This window comes from Anabrus simplex, chromosome 7 (assembly GCF_040414725.1).
Source record: "Anabrus simplex isolate iqAnaSimp1 chromosome 7, ASM4041472v1, whole genome shotgun sequence".
Classification (NCBI taxonomy): domain Eukaryota; kingdom Metazoa; phylum Arthropoda; class Insecta; order Orthoptera; family Tettigoniidae; genus Anabrus; species Anabrus simplex.
Window position 1 is genome coordinate 31,032,997 of NC_090271.1, and position 26,183 is coordinate 31,059,179.

General features: G+C 38.0%; 1 protein-coding gene across 2 annotated transcripts in view; it reads left to right on the forward strand.

Annotated features, from left to right (window-relative positions):
• The window catches only part of nrm (neuromusculin), a 1,172,097-nt gene that overhangs the window by 1,107,274 nt on the left and 38,640 nt on the right, over nucleotides 1-26,183 (forward strand). Inside the window, exons 15-19 of one of the 2 annotated variants that reach the window (XM_068228563.1) lie at nucleotides 7,539-7,572; nucleotides 9,621-9,635; nucleotides 12,296-12,687; nucleotides 12,910-12,981; nucleotides 19,650-19,789. In XM_068228563.1, coding sequence (XP_068084664.1) covers nucleotides 7,539-7,572; nucleotides 9,621-9,635; nucleotides 12,296-12,687; nucleotides 12,910-12,981; nucleotides 19,650-19,789 — 653 coding nt within the window. The remainder of the gene's footprint in view (nucleotides 1-7,538; nucleotides 7,573-9,620; nucleotides 9,636-12,295; nucleotides 12,688-12,909; nucleotides 12,982-19,649; nucleotides 19,790-26,183) is intronic. The other variant, XM_067151064.2, reaches the window with a different exon arrangement.

Below are 26,183 nucleotides of genomic sequence, written 5' to 3' on the forward strand. Positions count from 1 at the left end.
AGAAAGCGTGAAAGCTGTTGAAATTCATCGGCAGATTAGTGAAGTGTATGGAGAACACACTATAAGCAAAGGAATGGTAAGGAAATGGGTTAGAGCATTTAAAGAACGCCATACTAATGTCCATGACGAGAAGCGTCATGGGCGACCATCTGTCAACACTGAAGACTTGGTGCAGAAAGTTGATGCAAAGGTTAGAGAAAACAGATGCTTTAAGATTTTGTCATTAAGTTATAAGTTGCCTGAAATTTCAAGGAGTGTTCTGTATGAAACTGTGTCAGGATGCTTAGATTATCGGAAGTTGTGCTCACGCAATCCAAAACAAATGGCTTGTCATGCTCACAAGGGAGATTCTTTTGCTTCATGACAATGTGCAATCTCATTTACTCATTCGGGACAAATATTTCAGGTTCCCTATGGGGATCAACATCTGTATCATTTCGCAGGGCTAATCAAACTTGAGACCTCATCGCTTCGTTTGGTTGGGGACAATTTGATCATCCTCTGTATAGTCGTGACCTAGTGTCTAGTGACGACCACATTGTTCCTGCACCTGAAAAAGCATTTAGGAAGTCAATGCCACGACGACGATGATGACCTAAAAAGGACCACACGGCAGTGGCTGGCACATCAGGTGGCAGATAACTATGTGGATGGAATTCAGAAGTTAGCTTCACGATATGACAAGTGCCTTAATATGCCTGGAATTTATGTTGAGAAGTAGTTTAAGGTACAGGCTTACATGTAAAAACAAAGAATTTTTAAAAAATGGCTTTACTTTTTTCTATATCAAAATAGTACTTCTTTAAAAAAACCATGCCTCGTATTTTCTTAAATGACTGAACTTAAATTTATAATGGTTGTATGTATGTATGTTGGGTATTCACCCAAAGGCTGGTTTGATATTCTACAGCTCCACCAACAGCTGCCATAGATAGCTTAGGTGTCACTGAAGAGGCATACTAGAGAAATGAGGAGTGAGGTAGATTCCTGTTGCTTTCCTCGCCAGGCCAGAAATTGCTATTACACATCAGTCTGCAAGGCCCACTGAAATGCATGCACCAGCTGATCCCATAAGTGATATTTTCACACCATTCATAGCAGGGACTGGTTGCATAAGGAATGGCATTTCTAGCATTTGCTCATACTTTAGTTACTTTCATGTTGTCAAAACCAAGGCTGAGACTGAGACAGGTCAATCAAAGTAAAAAATTTATTCTAGCTCATACTAGAAGACACAGTGCACTGTAAACACTACATCCCACCAGCCATTTGCATGAAATTCTAAAGCAAACAAAGGCAACATATAGAGGAGATATGAATATATTCTTCTTTGCGGATGACAGAGTGATCTGAAGAGTCAACAGTACAAGAATCAAGAATCTTTACTTGCCATTGACCATATACAATGAAATAGGTTTCATCAACTGATAATAATTTAGTACTTAATATTAACAAGACTAAATGAACAAACACCTTTTATTAAAACTTAATACTAACATTATGCATTTCTAAGAATTCAGAGGTATTATAAAATGGATTTTCTGTTAACCAATAATACAATTTCCTTTTAAAATTGCTTTAAGGAGTGGACCATACAGAACCTCATAATTTATTAAATAACTTTAAAAAAGTGAGTTGTGTGAGTGAGCAATTTTTGACAGCCTATGAATTGGAATGCCAATATCTGCTTTGCCCCGAGTATCATGAAGATGAATGTTTTCCCTAGTACTGAATTCATTTATGTTGCTTTTAACATATGTCAAAGAGACATAAATATACAAATTTAGAGTTGTCAGTAGCTTAAACTTAATGAAGAGAGGTCGACAGTGGTCAACTGCACCAGCCCTACACATTGTGCGGACAACCTTTTCCTGTGTTAGAAGAATATTATATACATAAGAAGAATGCCACTGTAATAACAGTCCACAAGTAATCTGTGACTGGAAGACACCAAAATATGCCATCCTTAAATAGTCACTGCTAACTAAATCCCCCAATTTCCATATCAAATAGAAGTGCAAATCCAGTTAGAGGCTTTAAATGACAATATTGAGAAATATGGTATGAAAATCTGTGTGGAGAAGAGAAAAAAAACAGTGGTGAAGACAGGAGGAAGAGAAAAAAAAAAACAGAATCATTAGTATCAGGGGACTAAACCTTGAGGTTGATAAATGCTTTAAATATTTGGGAAGTGAAAGAATGCAAGATGCAAGGTTGGATAAGGAGAGCAGCAGATGTGTACAAGTGGGAAATATGTTCTACCAGAATGTAAGGAACTTGGTGTGGGACAGAGAAGTTCCTATGAAATGTAAAGAGATAATGTACAAGATTTACTATAAGTTACCTGTATATTAACATATGCATCAGAGACTTGGAAACTGACATCAAGAGATGAGAGTAAAATTCAGGCCAGTGAGATGAAGTTCATCAGAAGTATGGTAGGGAAATCAAGGAGAGACTAAGAAATGTCGAGGTCAGAAAAGAGACAGGGGTAGAAAAACTGAGTGATAGGATGGATAAGAATAAATTGAGATGGTTTGGATATGTTTTGAGAATGGAAGAGGGAAGAATACCAAAACAAATATTGGAGGTTAAGATAGAGGGAAAGGAGGCAACAGGAAGGTTCAGAGCAAGGTGCATAGACTGGGTCAAGAAAAGTAAAAGAAAAAGAAGACTGGACTGTAGTACAATTACTGAAGAGGAGTAGAGGAAGGAGAGGCAACAGTGGAGAAGTACCATCAACCCCCCAACCTGGCAGGAGCTGGACAAAAGGAATGAAAATGATGATGATTTCAAAGAAGTTGGAAACTTATTTTCCTTACGAGGGCATGCTGTATCACTCAAACAGGTTATCAGTCTTGATGTAGGAAGTGTTGTTAAAAATATTGTGTAATAAATTTAAAACATCATGCAATACCATATTTCATTTTATGCTATCACTCAAGCTGTATGGTCATATACTTGTTCTAAAATATTCGCCAATCAACGAAATTCCTGTGTAATTTTTGCACTGGAGTTCTTGCGTGTAATATTCAAAGAATAATGCAAGTAAATACAGTATCAGGGAAGTTTTATCAGAGCACAAGAGATCTGCTGTGGAATGACCAAAACAACATAAAGAACCTCTATATAAGACTTATTTTGTGCCGATCCTTACATGTGCAGTGGAAACATGGGTTACAGCATCTTGAGAGGAACACAGACTTCATGGAATGGAAGTGAAATTCTTAAGAAGTACATTTGGAACAAAGAAGAGTTACTGGATGAAATAGAAAGATCCAGGATGAAGTGATTTGATCATGACAAAAGAACTGAAGAAATAAGAACTCCAAAAGCAATGTTAGAGTTGTAGTTGGAAAAAATCCAAAGAAAAGCAGCTCGATTTGTTCTGGGTGATTTCCGACAAAAGAGTAGCGTTACAAAAATGTTGCAATGTTTGGGTTGGGAAGAATTGAGAGAAAGAAGAAGAGCTGCTCGACTAAGTGGTATGTGGAAATTCTAAGTTCCCATGGAGGGAATTAGATTCTTTTCCACCAATAGAGCATATCAAAAATCAGATCAAAAATTAGATGGATGGCTTTTCCAGCGTTTGCTCTATTAACCAGCGTTTCGTCTTAGGTCTGACACTTGACTCTTCAGAGTGGGATGTGTCAGACCCTACCCACTGACGCTGGGGTGTATGCAGGTGAACTTATCAGAAGCTTATTTATGAAGCACAGTCTGATAACTGCATACGGGAGATAAAACTCCACAATGGAATTAATGCCCGCCTAGCAATTCCAAATGGAAATTCTAAGTTCCCATGGAGGGAATTAGATTCTTTTCCACCAATAGAGCATATCAAAAATCAGATCAAAAATTAGATGGATGGCTTTTCCGGCGTTTGCTCTATTAACCAGCGTTTTGTCTTAGGTCTGACACTAGACTCTTCAGAGTGGGATGTGTCAGACCCTACCCACTGATGCTGGGGTGTATGCAGGTGACACTAAGACCTTGACAATGTTGTGAGATGGACATCAGGCAATGGTATGTTGATAAACAGGGTTAAAAGTCAGGTTGTGAGTTTCACTAAGAACAAGTGGTATGTTCCGAGCTGTCAGCGGAGAGATGGCGTGGAGTGACATTAGTAGACGAATAGGTTTGAATGGCGTTTATAAAGGTAGGAAAGATCACGATATGAAGATGAAGTTGGAATTCAAGAGGACAAACTGGGGCAAATATTCATTTATAGGAAGGGGAGTTAGGGATTGGAATAACTTACCAAGGGAGATGTTCAATAAATTTCCAATTTCTTTGAAATCATTTCGGAAAAGGCTAGGAAAGCAACAGATAGGGAATCTGCCACCTGGGCGACTGCCCTAAATGCAGATCAGTATTGATTGATTGATTGATTGATGGAGAGTAGAAAACCTAGAGGTAGACCAAGGAAGAGGTGGATATACAAAGTGAAGGAAACTGTGGAGTGAAGAGTAACAGATGGGCCTAAAGTGTTCCTGGAAGAGTCATAAAACAACAGACAGAAATGGAGATCACTGCTTCATTACCCTACCTGATAAAGAGTCAGGTAATGGAAAAAGGGAATAAGAACAAGAAAAAGAAAAGATTGAAATATAAAAGAAATACTGTATTCAATTAAGAAAAAAATAATTATAATCCTTCCATCACCACCTAACAACTTATAGTAATTATTGACCTTAGATTGAGTTGTAAGATGAAATAATCCCCTTTTAACTTTATACTACCGGTACCGTACCCATTTTGCAGCAGGACTAGAGTAGCACATTTTGAAAGCACATCTGTATATGTTATATTTTATCTTAATGTGCTGGTAATAACAAGCCTTTTGCGAATTTTAAAACTTGCCCATCAAATGGTATATCCTAGATTCTGGAGGTCAAATGGACTATGCCATGATTAACTTATCCAAGGCACTTGACAGGGTAGATCATGGGAGACTACTGACAAAAATGAGTGCAATTGGACTAGGCAAAGGAGTGATTGAATGGTGGCTATATTTATAGATAATAGTATTCAGAGAGTTAGAGTAGGTGAAGCTTTTTCTGATCCTGTAGCCATTAAGAGAGGAATTCCTCAAGGCAGTATTATTGGACCTTTATGATTTCTTAAATATATAAATGATATGAGTAAAGAAGTGGAATCAGAGGTAAGGCTTTTTGCAGATGATGTTATACTGTATAGAGTAATAAATGTTACAAGATTGTGAGCAACTGCAAAAAGACCTTGACAATGTTGTGAGATGGACATCAGGCAATGGTATGTTGATAAACAGGGTTAAAAGTCAGGTTGTGAGTTTCACTAATAGGAAAAAGTCTTCTCAGTTATAATTACTGTGATGATGGGGTGAAAGTTCTTTATGGGGATTGCTGTAAGTACCTATGTGTTAATATGAGGAAAGATCTTCATGGGGGAAATCACATAAACGGTACTGTAAATAAAGGGTATCGGTACATATCTCTGTACATGGTTATGAGGGTATTTAGAGGTTGTAATAAGGATGTAAAGGAGAGGGCACATAAGTCTCTGGTAAGACCCCTACTAGAGTATGGTTCCAGTGTATGGGACCCTTACCAGGATTATTTGATTCGAGAATTGGAAAAAAGTCCAAAGAAAAGCAGTTCAATTTGTTCTTGGTGATTTCTGACAAAGGAGTAACCTCATAATTAATTATTTTCATTTTTTGTGTTGATTTTCCAGTTTCAGTAACCAGAAATTTATTAGCATGTCCCATCTAATGAACACTGTGCAAATATGATTGAATTTTTATTCTACATCATTAAAAGCAGGACTAGTTATGGTCCACTATTGGACCATCGTCAGCTACAATATAATAAACTTAAAAATGACACACACAACACATAAACTATGATATAAAATTCTTGTACAATCCTTCTTTGATAATGTCATCATGAGTTATGAAGTTCAACTAAAACCGTCAACACTGTACATATTACTACAAAACCTTCTTTAAGATTTGTTCTGCAAATTTTGGCAAAACAACGTTCGGCCCACCTTTTTTTTTATGTTGAATGCATTAACTACAAAAATTAAAGAACAGTCAGTGACAACTGATATTTACATAATACATATTAATATAACCTATATTATAAATCTGGTTACTCACTGGCAGTATTGTATGTAAATAAGATGTTGGTTTTTATTTTAAGTCTTAAACACGCAGCACGAATTTCCCTCAGTTAATATTAGGATGGTATAAATTGTTCAGTGACAATTATGACTTTTTCAAGTCCTTATTTTAAAACATTATGTTGAAGACTTTTTTAAATATAGTATTTTAAAGTGTTTCACCCAAATTTGCAGGACAAATCTCAAAGAAGCTTTGACAGTATTACAGTGTTGACGTTTTTAGTTGAACTTCATAACTCATAAGGACATTACCAAAGAAGGAATGTAATTTCAACAAGAATTTTATATCATAGTTTATGTGTTATGTGTATAGTTTTTAAATTTATTGTATTGTAGTTGAGGATGGTTCAATAGTGGACCGAAACTAGTCCTGCTTATAATGAGGTACAATAAGAATTCAATCATATTTGCACAGTGTTGATCAGGTGGGAAGTTCTAATAAAGTTCTGGTTACTGGAAAAGAGTAGCATTAAGAAAATGTTGCAAAGTTTCAGCTGGGAAGACTTGGGAGAAAGGAGACAAGCTTTTCAGCTAAGTGGTATGTTCCAAGCTGTCAGTGGAGAGATGGCGTGGAACAACATTAGTAGATGAATAAGTTTGAGTGGAGTCTTTAAAAGTAGGAAAGATAACAGTATGAAGATAAAGAATTCAAGAGGACAAATTGGGGCAAATATTTGTTTAGAGGAAGAGAAGTAAGGGATTGGAATAATTTACCAAGGGGGATGCTCAATAAATTTCCAAATTCTTTGCAATTTTTTAAGAAAAGACTAGGTAAACATCAGATAGGGAATCTGCCAGCTGGGTGACTGTCCCAAATACAGATCAGTGGAATGATTGCGATTGATTGATTCCAAACATCTTTGTCACATTGAGATACCATACCTGGCATAAGAGTAATACTCATGACCGACTGTTCCATGTACAGAGATAGCAAACTCATAGAAATAATAGTAGAGTTCAGTGTTTAGCTGCAATCTTTTAACATTGTTTTGCTTCAGAAATATTCTTCTTAATAAGAATTTTCTCAAAGAATCACTTGTATTCTAGGCAATCATCAAAATATAGCAGGTCTCAAAAACTTCATATGAGAATTGGCACAAGATAAAATGTTCTCACACCTGTTACAAATAAATAAAATAAATAAATATTGGTTCTCTAAACCTGGGTGCTGATGCTCTGCATGCCATCTTTTCTTTCCAGTAAGCTTTTGGAGTTCTTGCATGCAAGCCTTTTTGAGAGCCAAACTAAGACTGATCACACCTGGACACCAATCCCTTCCAACTGAATTTATCGAAATCAAGTAATACACCACACAATGCTGATCCTTAACAAGCAAGCTGACTAACATATTATGTTTTACCTTTAATTTATAGACAATAATCCAGTGGAGCTCGAGGAGAGAGAAAAGTAAGTTCCTGTTAACATTCCTTGCCTTTCAACTAAGATGAGATGTAGGCACCAGGAGTTCAGGTACATTATCTACAAGCTCTGATTGTTGAACCCTTTGGATATGAGCAGTACCACACTCCTAGTTCCTACATCTCTCAAAACTCAAAAATCATATCTGAAATCAAAATTATTTATTATTGCAAAGATAATGAGAAATGATGGTTTTCTGCAGAAAAAGAAAACAAGAGTTCTTTTATATTGAATACGTGAATTACATTATATATAACTTATATTTTTATAATTACTGTATTTTGTAACTCTTTTTGTAATTTCAGAAGCATGCTCTTCTATCTTCATGTCTATAAATAATAAATATATTCCTATTCTCTTGATCAAACTGGTTTCAAATTATGAACTCATGATATATTTGCAGTTGTAACAAACTGAAAATGTTGCTGGAAGGGGATTCCCATGTGCAGTTTTTAGCCTTAAAATCCAAGTGCTAAATTCTTCTCTTATTTCTAAATTTATCAGATCTTTTAATTTCCATCATACAATATTAACACTATTAGCCCAATGGGAGACCTGACCCAAATAGATATAAGTTCAATGTAATCCTTTAAGGTAAGCTTATGAAAGCTTTGCAGAGTAGCCTATTCCTGGGTATAATACATTCCTATCCCTAAAATTCAAAACATTTCCTTAAATTAGAGATGGAATTACAATCTTTGCAGCAGGTCTCAGAGGCTGTATGCTCCCTGTAACATGTAAGTATATTGCATAGTATCTGTTGCACTTACCCTTTGTTGTAGTGTCAGCCTCAAACCCTCTAAAGTTTGTCCAGATCTGAGATCTTTGTTTTTGGTGTTGTGTTTGGTGTGCTTTTAGCTTGGTAATTCTGTTAGCATAACTAAGTTAGATAGAACTAAATTCTGGCTAACACAATGCACCACAAAATATATTTTCATCAAATTCATATAACATTTTATTGAATGGATTTCGCTCCTCACTCATTGAATCCAGTCAACAAAGAACACAAAACGTGGGAATCCTGATGTCTTGCAACAACATTTCAGTTACCTTTTGACCTCATAGCTCTAACTGTTGTTGTCTTGTAAAGATTCCTATCCCGCAGTCCCGAAGGACAGCCAACTCTTGATGCATCTCCAACTTCCATGACACTAGCTTCTTCTACTTCTCCTGACAAACGATGTCCAGGTAAATTTCACAACATTTTTAAACACATGTGAAAATGTGTCCCAGTTTAAGGCACAGAGAGTGAACTTTACTTTTTAGTAACTGAAATGTTGTCAGTTTTTAATAACACATACTTTACTACCGTATTATTAATATTTATGTAGATTTTCCTTCCTCAAGCCAAAAGTTCACTGTCATGCCCCATTAAAAGAAATACTTTTAATTTGCAGAAAAAATTGTGCTCAATTTTAAAAACAAAATTGACGATTTTTTTTATCGTAGCTGTAAAGGACATGAACACAAACACTGGACATTGTAGCAGGTATAAGTAATCTTTTGTTTCCTGTCTAAATTTCTGTCTTCCCTCTATTACTCTTATTCCTAAGAATTCCCCTTTGATTCTGCTTTACATTCTTTCAGCATCATATTGGCTAAATCTTCATTAATTATATTGTAGTATTTCTGCTTTCTTTTAATAATAGACCATTGAATAATTATCTTGGTGTTTTCATAAACTTCCCACAGTTAAATAAATTGGAACGGGAACTGGAAACATATCACTCTGAATTTATAAAATGAAAAAAGTATAGGATTTCATGTAAAGCAGGAAAAAAATTATATGTACATTGTGCCATAAAATGCTTTGTTCAAAGTGCTTCATGTAATGGCAGTCATATATTGGCAGGCATTTATATTCAAAATTAACGATGGACTAGAGAATTTTATATTATGTTGAGTAAAATAGTATTCAGATATGAGTATCATTGCAGAAAATGGAAATTAAAATACTCAAGGTATTTTGAATATGGGACATTTAACTGGCAGCACTCATTAAATAGATATCATTGCCTTTGACAGAAAACAAAAAGTGGATATGAGTTATAGTCAAACCCACTGTCAGTTTTGAGACTGATGCAACACAGCCAGTAGAAACTGACAAAGAGGAAAGTAATAGATACAACCCATATTTCCCCTACTATCTTGATAAATACGGTGTCACCTCAAAAACCTTGAAGTCGGGACTTGTGGTCGGAGCCAGAGGCACGGTTTCGTCTTTCTTTGTCTACTTCTACAACAGACCTATCAGCTCTGCCGTCAAAGCACTGATACTGAGATACCATTTACATACATACATCTGCAACGAAAGGATGCCTCAAAACCCAAAAGCAAAGATTAATAAGATCATAGAGCACCTGATAGCCCTTTATCGGGAGGGATATTGTCCCATTGCTAAGAGCAGGCCCTCTATACTGTAAAGATGAAAATTTTTCAGATAAACACTTGGACTTACTCGTCATGAGCACATTAGAAACGAGCACGTGTCTGGCAGAGAATTGTTGTTACGAAAGTGAAGGAGGCTACATTCCGGTGGTATGGTCATGTTGTCAGAAGTAAGGACTGCCCTGTGGCAAAAAATAGTCTTTCATTTCAGCCCAGGAGGACACAAGACCTGTGAAATGCTGGGCGGGCAAAATCAAGGATATCAGTCTGAATCCTAAAGACACCAATACAAAGAGAAATGTAGATGGTATAGCAGAACAGTGGTTATTGTACAACAGGAAAAATGCTAGCTGTGAGAGATAAAGTTTAATACCTGCCTTCTGATCCCCATTCAAACTCACACACACCAAACCTAATTTATGGCTGTTTCGTTGTCCATCCTGCAATACTTATAACTTTCCTCCAACAACTTTCTTTGACAAATTCTGAGGTTAAATATTAACTGGGTAATGTCCAGGAAAAAACTCAGCTTTACTATCAGATAATTGCTTCTATTTGCCTTTCTTTTTCCCCTCCAACATGTTTAGCTGCATCCAGGAACACAAGCAGTGCATTCTAGAGTTATTCCCTCCTCTACCATTGATATGAAGGTTATACCAAAAATTTTACACCAATGTGGTATTTTTCTTGTATTGAAATTCTATTAAGGGTGTTGTAACCTGGTTAGTCAGTTCTCCATGTGTTCTGCTAACTCATATAATTCTACTTATGTGAAATTTTGTATAGGAGCATTTATTTAGGTAAAAGAGTTATCCATCTGGAACTCCTTTGCTCTTTTGTCATGGCTTTTTCAACTTCACTAGCTTGAAAAATCATCCAATTCTACCTTTCATTCCATCTCAATTTAGGTTCACTTTCAGTAAATGCTTTTAAATTATTGGTAACATAACGGATACATACTGAATTACCAGTTTGTAAATTCTTCTTCTTCTGCTAGTCATTTCTTTACCACATAGCAATTCATATTCACATCTTTGTTAATCTTAACCTGGCTCTTCCCCTTTTCTCCTATAAAACATTCACCATAAAGCTGCTGTGCCTGTACAAATGTCCAATAAACAGATATCTTCATTTCAAAAGACTTCTCTTTGTCCCATATTTGGTAAGCATATACTCCTTAGTAAATTTTGCCGTTCAGGGTATTCTTTCCATTCAGCGCCAATATCACAGCTCGAATGTCTCTAATCATTGTCAAGATTTTATTCAGGAAATTCATAAGGAAAGAGGCTGAAATAATTTTAGATGTAAGGATTCATGATTCTTGTACATTCTGCTGGATCTGCTGCCTCTTCAGTCCTAGTTCCTCCACATCTTGCTTGATCTAATCAAGCATCCATTTCTTTGGTCTGCTATTGGGTTTCCTGCCTTCAGTCTTCAGCCACTGTCTTGCAATTCTAACCATAGTGGATAAACCACCTTAGCCAGACCACAGGTAAGGTTCCACTAAGTGGCTATATAACTTGGGCCTGCTAACATATTATCTTTTCTTGATTTTTTGGACACTGTTCTTAGGTACTGTATTTTATTTCCACTGCTTGGAGCTTGCTAATAATGCTGCTGGTTAGAATCGAGGCATAAAGATACAGTTGTAAATAATCTTTCTGCTTCTTTGTGGAATTTGTGAATTCCATAGAAGTTTATGTATTGGTTGTACAAATGTGCCTTTTTTGGACTTTGCTCATGATCTCAGCAACCACTCTGTCCAGATATCTGAAATGATCCACTTCATTGCATTCTCCATTCAAGATGTTGTTTTTGTGTGCCTTCTTTGCCAACTAGCTGTTTAAGACTGACTTATTTTGAAATAAAATTCTTAAAACACATGATTCTTGACATTGAGTTTCTGCTGTACTTCTACTTCTGTATTACCTTGTATTACTACATCATCTGCAAAGTCAAAAGATTTGACCCTTTTCAGAATTTCATCTATTATTGCAATGAATAATAAAGTCAAAGTTCCGTGCTATACTTCATGTTTAGTCACAAACCAGAATGAACAAACACACCTATTTTTACACAAATCTGATGCACGTTATACAACATCTTTACTTTATTTATTAAGATTTATTAACTGTAGGCATTCCCACACTTTGTTTCTCTGAATATATTAGTCACAAATTTACCAAAAGTTGGCTCTCCTTATACATTCCTGTTCATGAAATTCTTAAACATTTTACTGTAAAAGTTATGAAGATACCAAGAGTTACAAATTTCCTTGCATGCTGTAGCCTATTAGCATTGTGTTGTAATGTGTTGTTAGTAGCATTCCTTGTGTGTTATGGCCCAGTCCTGAGGGAGACACTAGCTTGCCACCTGCTCAGACCCAACCGCAGCCCGTACACAAGTGGCCATTACGCCCGGGGGTGCTCGTGCATGTGAATGGGGCACACAGTCTGAACCTTGGTCGGTGCGACACTACTCTGACAAGCCTGGCCTCGACCCACAGCACTGGCACATTACCAAACAGTAGAAGTCGTGCCAAATTAGCTGCTAGGAAAGCAAAGCAGCGCCGGGCTACCAGTCTCGGTAACTTAGGACCCAACGATGATACTAACCAGCATAGTAGGGCACACAGGATACGACAAATGTTCCTGAATGATGGCCCTAAGTATCACTGCGACACGATGCCCGGCGTGTTTCATGGGAAATCGGGAGGTAAGAAGCACACCTTCACTTAGTTTGTAGACTTGAGCAGTATCAGAGTAAGTGAAATTAATTTTCGTAGATTATGTCATATGCTTGTTTTAATTTTTTTGCTTTTACATCTTTGTTTGCTAACATTGTGTTTATGTTTGCTATTATTACCATAAGCACTTAAGGCTTCATTGTTTGACACCTTTTATCAAGCATGCTGAATGTTTTATGTTGTGGTTTTAGTGGTGACATTCAAGAAATTAGATGGCCCTGTGAACCATGGTGTGTCGCGAAAACGTAAGAAACCTGGGTCAGGTTAGTGTTCCTAGCATCTTGTGTGAATGCTAGGTTACCCTAGCTCATAATTTATTATTGTTGTCTTTTTATTGTATCTTGAAGATAGAAGTGCAGTATTGATCTTTACAGTGATATGTACCATATGTAGCATATTATTAGGTTGTAGATTTACAATTTTAATTTGGTAATTCAAGTCATCCATAGAACGATAGGATCTTGAATAGGAACACATAATGGGATAAACACAGTAATGACAGCACACATGAAAACACAGGAGGACAAGAACAGTCTCTATATCTTCAAATAGAGAGGTTGACAATCTGTTCACTCTGTTACGATGACTCCTCAGTGAGTGATGATGCCTGTCCTAATGATGAAGTTGGAAGGCAGAAATGAGCTCGTCAGGGGCTGACAAGAAATGAATGTAGAAGATTTTCTTTTCTCCTTTCCTTTTTTTTTTTTTTCTTTTTCAGTTTGCTTTACATATGTAATAAAGTTCATTTTGTTCCATATTGACAATGAACAGTGACAAACAAAGGAAGGGAGGTCCACCTATTCAATACCATTTGATAAAATACCAAATATCTTTATTAGATGCTAGCAGTTACCCGCGGCTTCGCTCGCGTGAATTTTGTAATTTGTTAAAAGTAATCATTCTCTGCTACTGTACTAAGACATTATCTAAAAGTCCCTAAAGTATTAAACTCACCAAAAAAATGAGTTTCATTTACCCCAGAAACTCTTTATAAACCACGTTTGTGGTATTGGCTTTTGGGGCTAAGATGACCATGCGACATAGAACTGTACATGTGAGAAACAGTCCTCTCTCAACTTAGCACATGAGGGCAAAATGCTGGCAACCAGGAATGAGTTAGCTGGAAAATTTATAATGACCAATAACAGACCATTTATATTGGTATTATAAATTCACTCATTCGGGACAAATATTTCAGGTTCCCTATGGGAATCAACATCTATATCATCTGATGGCCAAGCAGGGATCAATTTTTGGTAATGAGACAAAGTCTCTCATGGTGCAATGGCACTGCCGGTGGCTCCAAGTAGCCTACGGAGTGGCTTCTCCCTCTCCAAACTCCGGAAGTGGACTGTAAACCCATCAAAACACCCACAAATATTTTTTTTCGGCTGGGTAGCGCCACAACTTTAACAACGCACCCAGCCGACATAAAAAAGCAAATAGGCCTGACACCAAGAGGAAGTCGGCCTCCCCCATAATGTATACCATCTCTCTCGGAGTTATTGACCCAGCGATCCTGGTAGAAGACGTAATAAAGGAACTCCGTCCAACCGGTGTCTATGCCGCCATCAGAACAAGAGAAAACAGCGTAATGGAAAACCATATTAAGGCTATGGAAAATGGTGTCTATTTCCGAAGACTGGAGTACCCCATAATGGAGACCTCAGCGAAGATGCTTGCCGAAATACTGTTAGAACAGCAACAACAGCCGCCCCCTCCCTCCACCTCCCTAACCACCTCCACAACTACCACCACCACCACCACCACTACTACTACCTCCATTCAGCCACCTCCAATTCTCCTACTACCATCACAGTAACAACCCACCCCTCTCCCCTGATGACATACCCCCCCATCCCCAGGACCAGCAGGAAGTACCACCAACAATAACGCCGCCACCACCACTCAGCCAGAACACCACATACAGCTGTGTAGCCTGCAGAGTGGAACCAAGCCTACCAATAGCAGTAATAGTTCAAGAGCTCCAGCAGGCAGGACTCCGGTGCTGAGAGCCTTCAAATACGAAACGACGATGGACACATGATGAGAATGCCAGGAGAGAGAATACCAAAGAGAACATTCATGGATAAAGACTGGAAAGAGGCCTAGGGGACGTCCTAGAATGAGATGGATCAATAATAACGTCAATGTTTCTCTTCCTGTGTAAGCAATGAACTTCACTGTTACGCCATATTGATGGATATGACTTTTCTTACTAAAAGTCTTTATTTTATCACTTTACCAATATACAATTTTTCATTCAATAGTACTGGTTTTGGCCAATATGACAGCCATCCTACTACGAACCCTGTTTTAAGTACTTTGAAAAAAAGTATCACATACCCGCCAGTTGCTGGGAGATAATTGGGTTGCTCTTCTATCCATGAGGATTTGAGGATGACTGTTATATTGGCTGAAACTAGTACTATTCAATGAAATATTGTGTATTGATTAGGTGGTAAAAACTTTTCATAAGAAACTTTTCTCTTCCTGTCAATCGCGACAATGTCTTTCTATTTCTCTCCCTCCCCATACTGACCTGTTATTGTTTATCACATTATTTGTTCCTTTTGGTGTTCCAATCTTTCTATATATGACTAGGTAAACCATTACATTAGGAATAAATGAAGAGATGTTCTTTAATAATAATTGAAAGAAGAAATTTCCTTTGCCTATATTGAGTGTCTTTACTTAAAATGTGAGTCTTTCCATATTACATTAAGCTGGATAAGAAGAAATTTGAGGAAACAACAATTTAAGATAGAAAATACACTTTTCACTGCTATAATTTTAATAAAATAAACATTTTTGTAGCTTACCAACAACCTCAACATTTTTCAAACTTTACATACATTACCATTAATGAAATAATGTTCATATTATTTAAAAAAGCCCTGTAAAAATGTTGTCTAATGTGCATTTTAATGTTGGTAGGAAAATGGGCTTTGTACTATAAATATTGCAATTCTATGAATATTTAAACCATTTGCTTGCTGAATACTTAGAGTATATTAACAACATAACCTACAGTCTCTGAAATCTTACTTCCAAACCAAAACCAAACCAAACACCATGGTACCACAGTTCTGGAGGGCCCATTGCTCAGCCCCAAAACAGTTGACAAGTGCTCTCCGTTGTTATTGTTGGGTTTCTAGACCAGGATCCCCCTGTGGTGGGGGCGGTAGAATAACATTCATGGTATCCTCTGCCTGTTGTAAGAGATGACTAAAAGGGGGCCCAGGGGCTCTTAATTAGGGAGCGTGCATGGGTTAGCAACCACAGAGCCCTTATCTGAGTCCTGGCATTGCTTCCACTTACTTGTGCCAGACTCCTCACTTTCATCTATCCTATCCGACCTCGCTTGGTCAACTCTTGTTCTTTTCTGACCCCGATGGTATTAGAGCATCCAAGGCCTAGGGAGTCTTTCATTTTCACACCCTTTGTGGCCCTTGTCTTTCTTTCCCAACAACATTTTTTGAAGTGACAGATCTCTTCTTTTTTTCTCTCTCTCTCTCTCTCTCTCTCTCTCTCTGATTAGTGTTATATATAGAGGATAGTTGGCTAGTTGTACTTCATCTTAAAACAATAATCACCATCACCACCACACCCTGCGTGCTGTTATTTCTTGATGGATAGAGTACTTTTGCATCCATCTCTTGACACAGGCCAGAGTAAAGTGTAGCTTCCACCGAAGTCCCAGTCAACATCCATGGATGTGACAATATGGAAGCTACTGGGGTATGGGTAGTGCTGAGTACTGACATTCAGAGCACGACTGGTGCATCCGAGTGTTATGAAAGATGTTGCTCATGGGTCAGTCTTGCTGCAGTAGTACTTTCTGGCCCAGTGAGGAAAGAAATGGCAAACTACCTCACTCCTTATCTTGCCTAGTACGCCTCATTTTGGTGCTACATTTGGTTTTTGCGTTTTCCTTATAACCGCATAATCCTTTGTGGTGCTATTTGAGGATCCAACCAGCCTCTGGGGTGATGACCTAACGGACCACCACACCACTTCTAGTCTGGAATCACTATCTCACATTCAGATAGCTCCTCAATTATAATCACATAAGGTGAGTGGGCCTTGAAACAATCCTCAGATCCAGGTAAAAATACCTGACCTGGCTGGAAAATGAACCTGAAGCATGCAAAAGATCTCTGGTGACACATTTGGTTTTAACTTAAAGAAGCTAATTCAAACTCAGCCATAAGTTGCCCAAATATAGTTCTGATTTTTCTGCCATCTAGTAGTGGAAAGGGGAATTTTGTAATTAACACATAGGCAGCCTAAATGGCATCCAATCAAAACACTTGAGGCCATACAGTTATTTCTTAAATTCATGAAATATTTTTCTGCATGAAGTTGAGCCTCTAAGGCCTGTGTGATAACAACCAATTTCATATCAGTTTTTTAATCTTGTTCTTCTCCTGGCTTTGACGTCCTCCCAGGAGATAAGTTACTGGATTTTGAGTAACTGAAAAAACACATCTTCAGTGTTGCGATATGGACAGAGCCAATGGTATGATGGTTGTGAGTTTTAGCGAGAAGATTCAGGTAACTGTGTTGATGGGGTGATAGTACCACATGGGGATCACTGTAGGTAGACCTTCATTGGGGTAATCACATAAAAAGGATCACAAATAAAGGTTTCAGATCTCTTTATATGGTTATGATGGTATTTAGGGGTTGTAGTAAGGATGCAAAGGAGAGGGTGTGCGCTTCCAGTATATGGGACCCTCACTAAGATTACTTGATTCAAGAACTGGAAAAAATCCAAAGGAAAACAGCATGATATCTTCTGGGTGATTTCCATCAAAATGTTGCAAACTGTGTGCTGGGAAGACGTGGGAGAAACAAGGTAAGCTGCTCGACTAAGCAGTATGTTTGGAACAATAAGTTAATTTATTGAATTCACCACCTAATCAATACAGTATTGACAATATTGACAATATTGACAATAAATTAACTTATTATTCCAATCAAGTATCATCAATACGGATCAAGAATGATATTTATCACATGTAATAATAAGCAGTATGTTCCGAGCTATCAGCGGAGTGACGGCGTGGAATGACATTAGTAGATGAATAATTAGTAGATGAATAATGTTGAGTGGGTTTTTAAAAGAAGGAAACATCATAATATGAAGATAAAGTTGGAATTCAAAAGGATAAACTGGAGGAAATATTCACAGAAGAAGAGAATTTAGGGATGGGAATAATTAATCAAGGGAAATGTTTGATAAATTTCCAACGTCTTTGAGAAGTCTAGGTAAACAACTGATAGGGAATCTACCACCTGATTGATTGATGGTCCTGTCATTCATTTTATGTTCTGGGATACCAATCTGTATCAGATCCATTTCACATTATTAACTACTATTTCAATGCCATGAATGTGTGCTACCTGAATTCTGCTCATACATAATCTTGATAAACCATTGTGTACATTTCCTCACATATTAGTACTTTGATCATTTCCTATTTATGAACAAGCGTACCCCAGAGGTGGTTTTCCGTAGAAATACATAGATTTTGTGACTGTAAGGTCAGGTAAGACAAAGATGAGCCCACTTTGATCAATGTCGCAGGCATTGCACTTTGGTCCCACACCTACTGAGAAAGGAGTAGAGGTTGTTAGGCCTAGATATTGATAACTCAGCCATGGGTCACCCAACAGAGTTCTGGTTTCTCTGCCATCTGGTAGAGTAAAATGGTTATGGTAGGGAAGCTCAACTGAAGGTTTTTCTTGTGTTGTTTTTATCTACTCACTGTATTATACCCATGTATAAGTAAGATACTTTTCCTCCCTACTTTTCTTCAATCCAGCTTGATGTATTGCCTTCGTATGTATTTGGTCATGTTACATGGAAAATATGCTTGTCATTTATTTTTAATTTACAACAGTGTAAGCCAATCATAGATATATTGCCTAAAAATGTCTTCAGTTTTTTTAGTCAGAATTTAAGTGAGAAACTGACTGCACAACAGAACAGTAGCTCCCTCTAGATCCCAAGATTATGGGTTGAAATGTGGCAGAGTTAGTCAAATGTCTGAAGGGCGGAAAGTAGTCCATCTCTGCCATCTGGTAGGGTAAAATGGAATGTCAAAATTGATACACAGGCAGAGAGTCTTGGCTTTGATTCCCGGTTGTGTCGAGGATTTTATCTGCTCATGGTTATTTTTTCAGAGTTAGGGACCAGGTGTTCATGTTAGTCTTCATCTTCGTATAACACATCACACTGCAAACCACCGCAGAAACGTGCAATAGTTAATACATCCCTCAACATAGGGTCGGCATCTGGAAGGACATCTAACTGTAAAACTGGACCAAATCCATGCCAAGTGCTGACCCCAATAAATTGGGAAAAGTACCAGGAAAAGCACTTTTAATCTAATCAGAAGATTGGCTTACAATTATAAATACAAATTTTAAAAAAATGTCATACCTAATTTTGACAATTTCATTAAAATAAATCTAACAAGTTGTTATTAATATATCTTTACACTGAAATTGGTGTCTAAATATTCACAATCTGTCATCACTACATTACAGTTTAGAATTGAGCAAAAACTAATACTTTTGTTAAGTATCTAGAGTTCACTAGTCGAGTATCAGTGATTATCTTAGATTGGTACTTTGTATTGGTTACAAAGTATTATTTTGTAAAATGAGAGTTGAAATTAATAATAATTTTTAAATAAATATTCTATACTATAAATATACTATATCGGACACACAAAGGGCTTCCAGGTCGGAGAGGATGAAAAAGTTCTGGGAGGAGAAGAAGAAGAAGAAATTAACTCAAATGTATTGATTTCAGTGCTCCAATGTGGGCGTAAAATATGTAAATAAATAATAAATAAATAAATATTCTGTTGTTAAAAAAAATGTTGCATTTGGTGATGATGACTGAATGTTATTCCAGACCCAAATCAATCAGCTATCAAAGATAAATCCAAGCAGGACCTAGCCTCGTCCCCAAGCGATGGTCTCCTGCAACCCGACGGGGACAAGGCCTTTTATGAGAACCTCCCGTTCCATGGCATGCAATCTGCGCCAAATAAGGTAAGTTTTATTTAGTCTCTTTGCATCTGCTGCACTTAGAATGTATATTTATGAGTAGTTTAAAAAATTATCTACAGTGAAACCTGCTTCCATTGTTTCATGTTGATAACTACTATTCTGTTTAGATTACAGTCTTTTGTTTAAATCCATTTTCATATACTTTGAGGCTGTTGAGTGTACAGTGCAGAGACTGTACAAATGTTCCAATCTCGGAATAAGTTCTCATTTTTTATTCTCATGATGTAACATTTTAAGTCAAAAATGAGAACTATTTCATGGACAAATGTGCAGCAGAAATATTGCAGTGGAGGGGCAACTACTTTTACAATACTTAAAATAGGTTATTACTAGCTAAGCATGGAAAATGCCTTCCCTGAAATGTGTTACAATTATGACCTCATACTTACCTGTCTACTTATTAATCAGTGGTTATAGATGCATTACCATAATTGTTGATTTTCCCGTTTTCAGATGGCACTTTTCTTTCTAAGTCTGATACTTTAGGAATTCACTCTGAAAGCATAATTTCCTTCATACCAAATTTGGTAATTACAGATTGAAAGATACTTATTAGTTCAGTAAAGAATACAGATTTAAAATCAAATATCAGTTACTAATATAATACATTTCTCATGAAAGAAAAGGGATGTACTGGCAATTTTGCTTACTACTGAATACAAAACGTCAAATGAGTTGTTCCCATTCTTAGGGTTACAGTAACTTTTGAGGAAAGCAATGGGAAACTACCTCACTCATTTCCCTAGTATGCCTCTTCAGTGACACCTAGGCGTTTTATGGCAGCTGTTGGTGGAGCTGTAGAGGATCAGACCAGCCTTCGGGCTGAATACCCAACACACAACAACAACATTGCAACTTTACTCAGACGTCAGATTGTGAAGCAGCCTCGCATAGCATTAACTAGAACAGCAAACAAGCATTGTATAAGTTGTATATAGATAGACAGGAGGAACAAGGAAAGGTACACATAATAGGACAAATAGCTTTTCGGGTGCTGAGAAGAGACTGATGAGGAGTGAGGTCTATCAGGTGTATGTACAAGTTTTTGTCAGTTTTTGTGGTAAAGTGCATAATTTTCAAGAGAATTTGTTTTTTGGTTATTTATTATTGGCCTCTACACACTTCACCCACCTTTCAGGTAGGTAAGTTATGATTACCATGCCAGGAAAACTGCTTGTCTTTTGCAGCAAACCATTCGTCGAGCCATTTTACAACTTCCTCAAAATTGCTGAAGTGATGCTCTGTGAGCCCGTGCCCCATTGATGCGAAGAGGTGATAGTCAAATGGCACCAGACTGGGGCATTAGGGCAGGTGCAGAAAGATGTCCCATCCAAGCGGTTTCAGGGTGCCTTTCACTGGTTTTGCTGTGTGAGATGGCGCATTGTCGTGTAACAAAATCACTTTGCCATGTCTTCTAGCCCATTCCAGTCATCTTTCAATCAATGCTTGATTTAAATTAATCATTTGTTGGTGATAGCGTTGAGCATTAGGGCATTAGGGCAGGTGCAGAAAGATGTCCCATCCAAGCGGTTTCAGGGTGCCTTTCACTGGTTTTGCTGTGTGAGATGGCGCATTGTCGTGTAACAAAATCACTTTGCCATGTCTTCTAGCCCATTCCAGTCATCTTTCAATCAATGCTTGATTTAAATTAATCATTTGTTGGTGATAGCGTTGAGCATTAGGGCATTAGGGCAGGTGCAGAAAGATGTCCCATCCAAGCGGTTTCAGGGTGCCTTTCACTGGTTTTGCTGTGTGAGATGGCGCATTGTCGTGTAACAAAATCACTTTGCCATGTCTTCTAGCCCATTCCAGTCATCTTTCAATCAATGCTTGATTTCAATTAATCATTTGTTGGTGATAGCGTTGAGCATTAATGGTTTCACCGGGCTTCAAGAGTCTTCTCACTTTTGTGGTCTACCAGAGCTCGCACTGTCTTTCACATTGAAATCACCATGTTTAAATTATCGAAACCATGTCTCACATGTTCTGGTCGATGGAACGTGTTCACCACATGTTTCTACCAGCAAACGATGACTTTCCACAGCCTTTTTGTTTTGATTAAATAAGAAAAGCAAGTGTTCTTTCCTCAGGTACAAACCTCGACATGATCACTGAACGACACAACATAGAGGCTAGTATTTGGTGGACCCAACTTCTATGTGTTGGTAGACTGATGTCAGACAAACAAACCAACACATGTGTCAAATTCATACGCTGCATACTGTTTGCTGGTGCCATCTCTTAGTGAAACTGGAAAAGGCTTATGCATACACCTGGTATCTGTTTGTAGCCGGCAGTGTATGAAGATATGGAGACTGTCCTTGGCTGTTACTGTTTTCATGTTGGTCCTGTCTCCCCTTTCTGGTGCTCCTTCTTCACTCACTGACCTGCCTTTATATTCGTCCTATTTTGTGTTCCTTTTTTTGTACCTCCTATCTTTCAATACAGGGTGAAACAATAAGGTGCAGCCAAACCTTCAGGGCACATTTCTTGCACATACAAGAAGAATATAATATATTATATGGACACGGTTGCCGGCACCATGGTGTACCTCTTATCCGGAGGCCCCAGGATTCCCGGTCACATCAGGAGTTTTTACCTGGATCTGAGGGCTGGTTCGAGGTCCACTCATCCTATGTGATTAGAATTGGGGAGCTATCTGATGGTGACATGGCAGCCCCAGTCTAGAAAGCCAAGAATAACGACCGAGAGTATTTGTGGTGATGACCACACGACACCTCGTAATCTGCAAGCCTTCGGGCTGAGCACCAGTCACTTGGTTGGCGAAGGACCTTCAGGGCTGTAGTGCCGTAAGATTAGGTTAGGTTATATGGACATGGGTGTGGAAAAACTTTATTTCCATGCTAGAACTCATTTTCTACAACATACCACATGGAACTCATTCTTAACTACATGACGTGTTCAAAATGCTCCCCTTTAGCATTGACACATGCATCAGCACATCTGGAATTTAACATTAAAAATCCCTTGAAAAAAGATTGAAAATATCCACCTTAGTCAATATAATTCTATTATTAAACACTTTATTTTAAGAAATTTGTACATGTTTTGGCCTTCATTAGGCTTTCAGCAGTCATATATTAAAATACAATGAATAGACAAAATGATGAGAAAAACAAATGCTACAAACAAAAGTTTTTTAAAAAATAATCGGGAAATGATTATGTGAGAAATGTTCATCTTGCTGCAAGAAATATTTTAAAAATGGTATAATTAGTTTTGTAAAATATATATGTCTAGTATCTTATTCTTAGAAAACTACCACTTGGAATATCTTCTTAAAATGCTGAAGAAAAGTACAATCTTGTTTGAGAATTTTCTTTCTTCTTCTTCTTCTTTCTTTTTTACATCTCATTCGCAGAAAACTCACTGAATCATTAAAAATATGCAGTAACACACTTAATGGAGAAAGTTGTTGTTATTAGTTGTTTAGTCGATTCCAAGTCCCAATCACCCCATAGACCAAAGTGCGGTATCTCTTACTCTCCTGCACTATTTCCCTGAACACTTCCCAAATTGAGATTTGTGACTTCCTTTATGCCATCAATCCACCTCATCCGTTGTTGCACTCTTCTTTTCTTACCACCAGTCTTCCCCTTCAACAAGGTCTTTTCCAGTGAATCATGTCTTCCCATGATATGACCAAAGTACTTCAATTTCTGTTTCATTGTTATTGTCCTTCCAACGAGCAGCCTGGGTTGATTTCTTTTAATATGGACTTATTAGATCTCCGTGCAATACACAGAACTCTAAGGAGTTTCCTCCAACAATGCGTCTATTCTTTGACATTCAGCCTTTCATATTGTCCAGGTCTTGCAACTGGGAATACCATAGTCTTTACTATACGGATCCTTGTTCTTAAAGTTTTGTCTCTACTCTTAAAAACACCATCAGAATTGGCTGTTGCCTTTCTTCCAAGGAGCAAGTGTCTTTTAATTCCATGGTTGCAGTCACTATCAACAGTGATCTTGGAGCCTAAGTAGATAAAACTACACTAGTGTCCAAAAGTTAAGCATAAGTTACGAGTAAGCAGGGCATCAGGAAACAGACCGCAAATCGCATGACATATGCACCTACCAACCTTACGTGTTGGCTCTGTATAGGAAAGGAGTGTTCCCTGCTTTGACTAGTGGCGTAACTGCAAGGTAAACATAGCCAGTGCCTGTGCCCCATATTCCCTCAGTTGTGTTGGCCCTGTTATAGTGTCCAGAGTGTAGCCTCATGGTGAACGTGACAACATAATGGCACAATCACGCCATTTGGACCCCGTTTTGCAAGGTAGAATACTCGGCCGACTGGAAGCTGTCCAGACACAGACCGAACTCACCGTATCCTTGAATGTTCCACAAAGTGTAATTTCCAGGCTTTGGAGACGATTTTGAGACACAGGAGATGTTAGTCGTAGGCCAGTACCAGATCGACCAAGGGTAACCACTCCACAGCAGGACCGATATCTGGCCTTAACCGCCCGACGAAATCGGAGTGCACCTGCAAGACAATTGTTGGCGGAGCTTGCAGTCATCTCAGGGGTTGCCATTTCCTGGCAAACTGTGTACTGGAGGCTCAGAACAGCACGGCTGTTTGCCCGACGTCCAGCAGTGTTCATCCCGCTCACTCCAGCACAGAGACAGGCCCGTTTACTGTAGAGCCGTCAACATCGAAACTGGACCATGAATGAATGGAGGCATGTGCTCTTCAAAGATGAATCCCGCTTCAGTTTGCAGAACGATTCCCATCGCACATTAATCTGGAGAGAACTGGGTAGCCGATACAACCACAGGAACATCGTGGAATTGGACCAGTATGGTGGTGGTGGCATCATGTGTGAGGCGGCATCATGTTGAATGGCCGTACAGACTTGTACATCTTCATGAGTGGTCTGAGGAACACTGTTAATGCTCTGAGATACAGGGATGAGGTACTGAGACCACATCTTCAACTCTTCAGAGGTACCGCACCGCACTGCTCTGGTGGATGAATTTGTGGCTGCGGAAGACATTCATCGTATAGACTGGCCAGTGAGGTCTGCGGATCTGAATCCTATAGAACATGCCTGGGATGCATTGGGGAGGCGAATTGCATCCCGTCAGCCTCCACCAAGGACCCTTCAAGACCTTCGCATTGCCCTTTCAGAGGAATGGGATCGACTGCCTCACGAGCTCTTGGACCATCTGATAGAGAGCATGCCACATCACTGCGAAGAATGTGTGGCCGTTAGGGGTAACCATACACCCTATTAACAGCATATTTTGTTGTGCAAGACATTGCCAAGTTTTGTTAGTTGTTGTCAAAATGTACCTTAGCTATCAGAACCTTTCTAACAGTGGTTTTTTGGACAAGTTGTGTGACATATCGTGTGTGAATCAGCTTCTGTTTGTTCAGCAATCTGTCTGACATTCCTATCAGGTGGTATGGCGTCATTTAGTGATTATGCTTAACTTTTGGACACTAGTGTAGAAAACTACCTCGATTGTTTCTCCCTCTATATGCCAGGAAATATAGGTTTAGTTGCCATGATTTTTGTTTTCTTGACAACTCACATTAGTCCAGCTTTTGTACTTTCTTCTTTCACCTTCACTAGGAGATACTTTAGCATCAGAGTGGTGTCATCTACGTATCTAAGGTTATTGATATTTCTCCCACCAATTTTAATTCCAATTTCTGTTCATGTAACTTGGCATTCCTCATAATACACTCTGCATATACGTTGAATAAATAGGGTTACAGTATGCAGCCTTGTCATACACCTTTCTCAATCTTGATCTAGAGATGTCCCATAGGGTTCTCACTGCTGCTTCTTGATCAGAATAGGGATTCCTCAGATGGCAAGTAAGATGATCTGCTATTCCAATATTCTTGAGTACTTGCCACGATGTATTGTGGACAACACAGTCAATTTTTTGTTGATCCATTTAACATATCAACCAGAAACTTTAATTGGAACCTTCTTCCAGTCATTAATTTCATCTAGAATATCATTGTTTCTTGTTGACTCCAAGTTCATAACTGTATTCTCCATTAAGTGAATTATTGCATATTTTTAATTAGTCAGTGTGTTTTCTCCAATTGAGACATAGCAAAAAATAATATTCTCAAACAAGATTATACTTTTCCACTACATTTTAAGAAGATATTCCAAGTGATGAGTTTCTAAGAATAAGTGCCCAGACATACAGTATGTTTATTACAAAACTTATATCATTATTTTTAACAGATTTCTTGCATCAAGATCAGCATGCCTGGAGAGAGGAAACACTTTCAACATTTCATATAATATTCAGGAATATATTTTTATAGGTTTTGACACCTGTTCAATTTACTTTTACTATAATAAAATACTGCCAGAAGTCAAAGA